An 8,836-nucleotide genomic window follows, 5' to 3' on the forward strand; every position below is an offset into this window, starting at 1 on the left:
ACGTAATAATCAGATTTAGGATTTACTAATGACCTACATTTGCAAACATGATGCAGCTCGGGTGCTTTCCAACAAGATGAAGATGTAGAAAATCTTCATTATTTTTCTAAATAAAGCCTGAAGTCTTGAAACTATTGAGAATAATTAAAACAATCATAGATCAAATTGTGTTGTCGCGAAGTAAGGATCAGGTGAAGAAAGGAAAATTTCTGTTTTGCATTGCCTGTTGTTAGTTAGATTGTTTTAAATGTGACGTTCTTATCGCCCCCTATCGAAAAGGTGAAAGGTTTGTAGTGAAAAGATAAGCCAGATGACTGATGCAACCAGACGAGCCAGATCTTGATACATTTTGAATTACGATATGTTATCATAGATACAACAGCGCAAAGCGAATGAATAGAGGTTGTTAGTTGGATCAGGCGCAATTCCGGGATGTAAAAAAAATTGTTCCAACTCCGCCGGAGGATTGAGAATTAATCGTATACAAGAACAACCGAATTAAAGTTTTTCTCGATACTTTTGCCTAAGTTAATATGATCTCGCACTCCAACATAAAATTTGATAACAAATAAAATTGCTACGGTCCCTATTTCGAAGAGAATAGTTAATCTAGCACAGATATACTCAATGTAGCATTCTCCAAAGCACATATCTTTTAGTAGGAGTTTATCTGAAAACAAAACTGAAAACAATCCGGTGCAGAACGAAATCCTACTCAGCTAAGCATGGAAATTTCCAAAGACAAGACATCCGGTTGTAAGTTAGAATTTGTTACATGAAACCACGGGCCTAACGAAAATTTATTTAGTATCCAGTACGACAAAAACCCGAGACTGTGTTACCTTCGACGATGCTCTCTCGATGACGAGTAAGTAATGGATATTTTGGGTGACGAAATTTCCTAAAATAACAAGTCTATCTCTTTGCAGAGTTTGGAAAACTGAACTATGTTCTAATCGCCATATCGGGAACAGTGCTAACAGCATTCCTGCTGGAAACCTTAGGCATTAGTTATGTCATAGCTGTAGCCCAATGTGATCTACAACTAACTACCAAAGAGAAGGGAATACTCAGTGGGATTGCTTTCGTAGGAGTCATCGTCAGTTCACATCTGTGGGGATTTTTGGCTGACACCAAAGGCCGCAAGAAGGTGATTGTTCCGACACTATGTCTGAGTTTCGTCACATCCGCTCTGTCCAGTCTTGCAACAGGTTTCTGGTCGATTGTAATTTTACGCTTCCTTGCTGGTTTTTTGTAAGTTATTGTATTACACAGATTAAGATAATTGGTAATGATTTATTTCGAAAATTCCGCAGCGTTTCGGGTTCATCGGCAACCATCTACGCCTATCTTGGCGAGTTTCATAACAAACGAAACCGATCCCGTGCCATTATGGGTGCCTCGTTCGTCTTCGGAATCGGATGTTTGTTACTACCGGCGATCGCGTATCTCGTAATCAATCACGAGTGGGAATTCGAGGTTCCAGTGCTGAGCATCATCTATCGTCCATGGCGATTGTTTCTCGTTGTTTGTGGTTTACCAAGTCTAGTCTGTGGTTTTGCTTTACTTGCTTTACCGGAAAGTCCTAAATTCGTACTGCATCAAGGAAACATGCAGGCATCGATCGACACAATTCAGTGGATGCATTTAGTTAATAGCGGAAAAACTGCTCACAAACTAACGATTGATCGGATTCTCGCGGACGAAGAAGACAAGCAATTCGAAGAACGCCGTGCTGTTCTGACCAACTCCAAAGGTTTCCGCGCTATGATGAAATTGGTTTGGGATCAGACTGCTCCTCTCTTTCGTAAACCTTATTTGGGTATAACGGCTATCGTGTGTTTCCTACATTTCGGAACATACTTCACTTCGCACGGAATGTACATGTTTTTTCCGGAGATTCTAAATCAGATGGTGGGATCGACGGCCGCCGGTGTTAGGGAGGCCACTGTGTGCAGTATAGTTTATAGGTATATTAATCAAACTGCTTCAGCACCAGACGATGATCAAATTTGTACTCCTCAAATGCTGGAAGCTGCTACGTACGGACTTTCGTTCATGCTTGAAGTGATCTACGCCTTAGGATTCGCATTGATCGGCTTAGTCATCAACGCGGTTGGAAAGCTGTCGATTTTGGTTTTTGTTTTTGTAGGCTGCGGTTTATCAGCGGTGTTAATAATTTTAGTAGCTGTTCCACAGGTTGGTATGGGTCTCTATATGATACTGGTGATGTCAGGTTTTAGTGGAAGTGTAGTAAATGCCGTCATTGTGGATCTATTCCCAACTAATCTGAGGTAAGTTGCTGGTGGATCAAGTTTTGACTATGCAGTAGTTTTATTAACTTTGTTCACAGAGCAATGGCTGTCTGTATTGCGTTGATGTTCGGCCGATTGGGAGGTGTCATAGGAGCCAACATGCTTGGATTATTGCTGGACACGCACTGTGAGTGGACTTTTGCGATTTCTGGTGCTTTTCTGGGGATTTGTGCGCTGCTATCGTTCTTCATACCGAACATCAATGGGTGCACGCGAAAAACCACCGAAACAACATCAACGTTGTCCTCCAAAGAAGAAAGTTGAAAGCTTCGATGATTGCTATATTCTTAATTCACTCATTAGCAAGTCCGTTGACCAGTTCTAATAAAAGTATTTTTTCCGATAGAATCATTTTTTTATAATTCTCCAAACATTTCATGTGATATTAAGTATTAGCAGTATTGTACTATGTTGAATTTAAAAAACTATTGTCTTTCTCGCGAAGATAATTACCCAATTATAAAATGTAACTTGTTAAAAGTTGTATGTTTCACAATAGTTACAGAATAGTTATATTCGCTAGATACAACCTGGATCAAAAAGTTCCCGGAATTTATTCAGAAAATTAAAAATATAAGATTATTCATCAAAAGCGATATTGTCCCCTTCAAAGTACTCCCCATCGACTGCAACACACCTATGGCAACCCTTGATCGAATCCTCGAAACATTTTCGTTATGGCCATCAGAGCCATCTGCGATTTTTCCATATTCTCATCTCGGGTGCTGAAACGCGTTCCACGGAGCGGTTTCTTGAGTCGACCGAATAGGACAAAGTCGCAGGGAGCCAAATCGGGTGAATTCGGTGGTTGCTGAATGGTTTTTCGTTTCATTTTTAGCCAAATGTTCACGGATAACGATGGCATTGTGTTCAGATTCTTTGCAGCGACACGTCTGAGGCCCAAATCCAAAAGCAGTGTCCAACTCCTTTGCCATCTTTCTAGAAGTCAATCTGCGGTCTACGGTCATCCATTCTTTGATTTTGTTGATGTTTGTAGTTTACATCGGTTTTCGATGTCGATGGCCTATCGCTTCTCTCATCATCATTCACAGACTCACGGCCAAACACTGAAACACCGGAATGTAACTCACATCGATTACCAAGTGATGGTTAAACCGATTTTTAAAGATAGAGTCTCAAATGAGATGAGGTCTTGTATTACTACCGATTGCTACTGAAGTTTATCCAGATGCAATTATCGGTTCCGGATTTAAGGGGGATGAGACAGGAACAAGAACAATCTTTTCAAATCTGGTCTTAAAATACTGAAATAAATTGTTACTTTGATTATGAACTGAAACAGAACTATACTGTACTGTATAAAATCACGAATCAGTGTCGGCGGCAAAGTAGAAGGGAAAAATAGTGATCGATGTATTCTGTTGAATTTGTTTCCATAGATATGAAGACGGCTGGAGGAACATAAGGTCCGCCGTGAGTAGCACTGCTGCAACCATACTAGGTACGAGGTTATCGACTCGAGGAAATGACTGGTTTGACGGCGAATGTCAGCAGTTGATCGAAGAGAAGAATGCAGCAAGGGCGAGGATGCTGCAACACCGCACGAGAGCGAACGAGGAACGATACAGACAGGCGCGGAACAGACAGAACACGGTTTTCCGGAGGAAAAAGCGCCACCAGGAAGGCCAAGATCGCGAAGCGATGAAACAGCTGTACCACACAAATGACACACGAAAGTTCTATGAGAAGGTGAACCGATCACGTAGAGGCTACACGCCACAGGCCGAAATGGGCAGAGATACCAGTGGTAACCTTCTCACGAACGAACGTGATTTTGATCGACAGGTGGAAGCAGTATCCTGACGAGAATCTGAATGGCGAAGCACAGGAATCAATGTGGGTGCACGCTCAGCCGACGACAGATTCTCAGCACCTGATCTGTCGGAGATAAGTGAGGAGATCGGCAAGCTGAGGAACAACAAAGCTGCGGGTAATGACCAGTTACCAGGCGAGCTGCTCAAACATGGAGGAGAGGCACTGCCTAGAGCGCTGCACTGGATGATTCCTAGGATTTGGGAGGAGGAGACTTTACCGCAGGAATGGATGGATGGAGTGGTATGTCCCGTCTACAAAAAGGGTGATAAGCTAGATTGTTGCAATTACCGCGCAATCACATTGCTGAACGCCGCCTACAACGCGGTACTCTCCCAAATCCTATGCCGTCGTCTATCACCAATAGCTAAGGAATTCGACATACGACACAATCGATCGAGAACAGGTATGGCAGATAATGCACGAATACGGTTTCCCGGATAAACTGACGCGATTGGTCAAAGCAACGATGGATAGAGTGATGTGCTACGTCCGAGTATCTGGGACGCTCTCGAGTCTCTTCGAATCTCGGAGAGGGCTACGGCAAGGCGATGGACTCTCTTGTATCTTGTTCAATATTCACCCCGATTCTGCATTTCGTTCGAGTTGGATTGTTTCGATCGAACACGAAATTTTGCATTCTGTATCTTGATCGAGTTCGAGTTTCCCATACAAAAGCAACACTCGATCGAATAACAGAATGCAAATTTTTCGTTCGTTCGAAAAAAATCCGATTCGATCGAAATACAGAATAGGGGTGATTGCCTTGGAAGGTGTGATTCGAAGAGCGAGGATCAACACGAGTGGCACGATCTTCCGAAAGTCCGTACAACTTTTGGCTTAGCTGACGATATTGATATTGTGACACGTAACCTTGAGAAGATTACGGAAACTTACATCGGACTGAAAGCTAGGCGTATCAGACTGACCATAAATGCGTCGAAAACAAAATACATGAGAGGAAGCGGCTCTAGAGAAGAAAAACCCTTCGATCGAGCAAAGTATGCCACCGCACGAAATTGACCATCTACAAAACGCTCATTAGACCGGTTGTTCTCTATGGCCACGAGACCTGGACTATGTTGGCAGAGGACCAACGGGCCCTCAGTGTTTTCGAAAGAAAGGACCATCTATGGCGGAGTGCAGATGGAAGACGGAACGTGGAGACGGCGTATGAATCAGGAATTGCAACAGCCTCTAGGAGAACCACCCATCGTACGGACAGCTAAAATCGGACGTCTACGATTGGCTGGGCATGTCATAAGGATGTCGGACGACAGCCCAGTGAAAATGGTTTTTGAATCTAATCCGACTGATACAAGAAGAAGAGGAGCGCAGTGAGCAAGGTGGATCGATCAAGTGGAGGGTGATCTCAGAAGCATCCGTGCTGGCGACGAGCAGCCATGGACCGAGTTATGTGGAGACGTATGCTTGATACAATTTTCCCGGTTAGGGGTTAGCTCCCCCAGCCACTTGAAAGATATATTTGGTTATTTCAAATTTATTATTGACGGTGGTTGAACTGAGCTTCGACTGAAAGAGAAACGAATGACGAACTGAATGCTGCCCGTTCGGTACACCAGCGAAGCTTGTGTGTCAGAGTGATCGTCAGTGTGTGCCACATTCGGTTTCAATTAAACTGAATGAAGTTTTACTGCACTTGTATTGACACGTAGCTTGCTCGTTTTCGCAGATTATCAGCGATCTACATAACCTGCTTCCGTGCTAATCGAATGTTACATACAATGGAATTGGTTTCGTTTAGCACATGCATAAAACACGTATTCAGAGAGAATCTCTCCCTCATTGCTACAATTTTTTTCGGATAAATTTCTCTAGCTTAAGGAGAAGGGGTTTTGACTGCATATTACGCTATAACTTTCGTTTAGTTTCATCTCTATAACTTTCTTCTAGGCGACGTGCATTTCATTCTTAGCAAATTTTCTGTTCTTTTAAGAATGGTCGAATACGACACCGTTTGAAGTGAACAACGAATAATTTCACTACATCACTCTAAAGTTGACTGTTTTATGAATAAACTAAAAATCGCAAAGTAAAAAACAGAATACTAGAACGACGTATCAAAATATCTGAAAAAGTACATATCAACAAAAAAGGAAGAAGTCAGTTAGTTGTTTTCGAACTGTATTAAACTTTCACAGCCAAACTTTTAATACGTCAGTGTCGGGTTGTGAACGCTTGAATCATTGTCTCTTAGCTATCATTAGCTTACTGCTTTCGTCGGTAGCGTCGGACTTGGTTCATTTTTTTGTTGGCACAGAGTGATATTTGGTATAAAAAATGACAGTACAGCACAAATGATCAAAATAGTACAAGGAATTGCAAAAGTCCACTCGCAGTGATCGTTCAGCAGCAAACCGAGCATATTGGCTCCTGCTACTCCTCCTAAGCGACCAAACATTAAAGCTGTACAGACTGCCATAGCCCTGTGGAGTGAGAAAAAGAAAGAACAACTCAACTCAACATTCGTTTCATTATTCCAGCAACCTTACCTCAAATTAGTTGGAAATGAATCCACGATGACAGCATTGACCACACATCCACTAAAGCTCGACAACATCAGTATGATGTAAAGTGATATACCGACTAGTGGAATGTCCACCAGAAGTATCAACGCTCCGGCTATCGCAGAAGTTACAAACACAAACAACATAATTGATAACTTGCCTACTACGTTTATGAGAACACCAATCAGTGCGAATCCCAGTGCATCGAACACTTGAAGTATAAACGTCAGTTTGTACGAGGAAACGTCCAACATTTGATGGTTGCAATCTTGCACACCGGTGACATCCGAATAGATCAGTTCAGTTTGCATATAAACTGCATTGCACACAGTAGTTCGGTTGATACCGGCAGCCGTCGATTCCGCAATTCGATCTACAATTTCCGGAAAGAACATAAACATCCCGTGAGAGCTGAAGTATGTCCCAAAATGTAGGAAACACACAATCGCCGTAATTTTCAGATAAGGCTTCCGAAAGAAAGGAGAAGTCTGATCCCAAATCAGTTTCATCAGTCGGCACCCTTTGGAGTCGTTCAGTACAGCTCGACGTTGTTCGAACTGTTTGTCTTCTTCGTCTGGATGAATGAAATCAATCAACAGTGGTGGAGCTGCTTTTCCTGAATTAATCCGATGCATCCACTGGACGGTGTCAATCGACGCCTTCATGTTTCCCTGATACAGCATGAACTTGGGACTTTCCGGTAAACCAAGCATTACTACTCCACTGATAAGACTCGGTAAGCTGCAAATCACGAGAAACAATCTCCACGGACGGTAGACAACGTCCAGTACTGGAACCGTGAATGCCCACTCTCGATTGATCACAATGTACGCGAAGCCCGGTAGCAGTAAACAACCAACTCCGAAAACGACAGAAGCACCCATAATGGCTCGGGCACGATTCCGGTTATTATGAAACTCACCCAGATAGGCGTAGATAGTTGCCGATGATCCGGAAATGCTAAGAGATTCGAGAACTGAATTAGTAAACAATCATATTTCTTATATATCAATATATTAACTTACAAAAACCCGGCAAAAAAGCGCAATATCATGATTGACCAGAACCCGGTTGCCAGACTTGACAGAACGGTTATACCGAAGGTCAAACAAAGCGTAGGAGTAATCACCTTTCGACGGCCCATAGTGTCCGCTAGGAATCCCCACAGATGTGAACTGACGATAACTCCTGCGAACGCTACTCCGCTGAGAACTCCTTTTTCTTCGTTCGATAGCTTGAGGTCACATTCAGCCACCGGAATGACGAAACTAATGCCCAGAACTTCTAGGAGAAAACAGGTAAGAATTGTTCCCGATACGATGATCAGAGCATAGTTGAGTTTTCCGAACTCTGCGAAGCATCGGTTTTTCCCATTTAGACAACTGAAATTTTCCATATAAAAATTCACTTTACTCACTTGTCATCGAGAGGGCATCGTCAAAGATTACACAGTGGTTGTGGAATACTGAATTGGTAACTAAAAAAATCATTGAAACTCAGCCACGGAATCATAATTTCAAATGGAAAACCTCAACTTACCACTGGACGTTTTATTGTTGGAACATTCCATGTTTGATTCGGAATTAATTCTGGTTCCGATCGAAATAGTTTTCTGGTTTTTATTCCCGGACGAAGTTCAGCTGACTGAACCGGTCGAATGAGAGGGTTTCCGACGTTTTTAAGGTTCTCACAGAATAGAGTTTGACCTGTATTTACTAGGTTCAATTTTAAAGTTATTTGTTTGATTTTTTTAAATATAAACCCCTGTTCATTCCCAACTCACTACGTATGTTCTTTTCCATTTCCAGCTGAGAACAATTTTTGAAACAGTCAAGGTAACCGACTCTGTTACAAGTGCTCCCGTTGTTGTTTCTAAGATTACGTATTGTAACTAAAGACATCAAAACATCAGCTTAGTAGCACCAGACTGTTTTTGATCCGTTTAATCTGAAATTTGCCCAGACTTTTCAATCATACCAACAAGCTAGTTATTAAGAGTAAGCCCACTCCGAGTGGGAATTGATTCACCATGTGTTCAGTCAAAACAAGATTATATCGGGATATTTTGTTTAACCTACCTCGTGGCGGGAATTTATCGTACGATACCAAACGTCATCGTTGAAGTCGTATACCGTTTGACTCAGCTCGTCGAACAATGTC

General features: G+C 42.3%; 2 protein-coding genes across 2 annotated transcripts; one reads left to right on the plus strand and one right to left on the minus strand.

Annotated features, from left to right (window-relative positions):
* The first annotated feature begins 372 nt into the window (after window positions 1-372).
* Window positions 373-2,663, plus strand: LOC131436710 (synaptic vesicle glycoprotein 2B-like). The gene is made up of 5 exons (XM_058605581.1): window positions 373-756; window positions 809-868; window positions 930-1,254; window positions 1,317-2,294; window positions 2,354-2,663. Exons 1-5 carry the CDS (start codon window positions 726-728, stop codon window positions 2,577-2,579), a joined length of 1,620 nt encoding a protein of 539 aa, XP_058461564.1. The 5' UTR covers window positions 373-725; the 3' UTR covers window positions 2,580-2,663.
* A 3,634-nt stretch (window positions 2,664-6,297) lies between these two features.
* LOC131434206 (synaptic vesicle glycoprotein 2B-like) lies at window positions 6,298-8,491 on the minus strand. The gene is made up of 5 exons (XM_058600892.1): window positions 8,216-8,491; window positions 8,094-8,153; window positions 7,702-8,026; window positions 6,662-7,636; window positions 6,298-6,595 (listed from the first exon to the last, which is right to left on the minus strand). Exons 1-5 carry the CDS (start codon window positions 8,244-8,246, stop codon window positions 6,373-6,375), a joined length of 1,614 nt encoding a protein of 537 aa, XP_058456875.1. The 5' UTR covers window positions 8,247-8,491; the 3' UTR covers window positions 6,298-6,372.
* Window positions 8,492-8,836: the final 345 nt, after the last annotated feature.

This window comes from Malaya genurostris, chromosome 1 (assembly GCF_030247185.1).
Source record: "Malaya genurostris strain Urasoe2022 chromosome 1, Malgen_1.1, whole genome shotgun sequence".
Lineage (NCBI taxonomy): Eukaryota > Metazoa > Arthropoda > Insecta > Diptera > Culicidae > Malaya > Malaya genurostris.

What these genes read in the sequence shown, in the direction of transcription:
- LOC131436710 (XM_058605581.1), top strand. Translation starts at nt 726, where the DNA reads ATGGAAATTTCCAAAGACAAGACATCCGGTT. An exon ending in CGATGCTCTCTCGATGACGA is followed by an intron (nt 869 to 929) that starts GTAAGTAATGGA and finishes ATCTCTTTGCAG; the next exon opens with AGTTTGGAAAACTGAACTAT. An exon ending in CTATTCCCAACTAATCTGAG is followed by an intron (nt 2,295 to 2,353) that starts GTAAGTTGCTGG and finishes CTTTGTTCACAG; the next exon opens with AGCAATGGCTGTCTGTATTG.
- LOC131434206 (XM_058600892.1), bottom strand. Translation starts at nt 8,246, where the DNA reads ATGGAATGTTCCAACAATAAAACGTCCAGTG. An exon ending in CGCTTTTTTGCCGGGTTTTT is followed by an intron (nt 7,637 to 7,701) that starts GTAAGTTAATAT and finishes CGAATCTCTTAG; the next exon opens with CATTTCCGGATCATCGGCAA. An exon ending in TCATTTCCAACTAATTTGAG is followed by an intron (nt 6,596 to 6,661) that starts GTAAGGTTGCTG and finishes CTCACTCCACAG; the next exon opens with GGCTATGGCAGTCTGTACAG.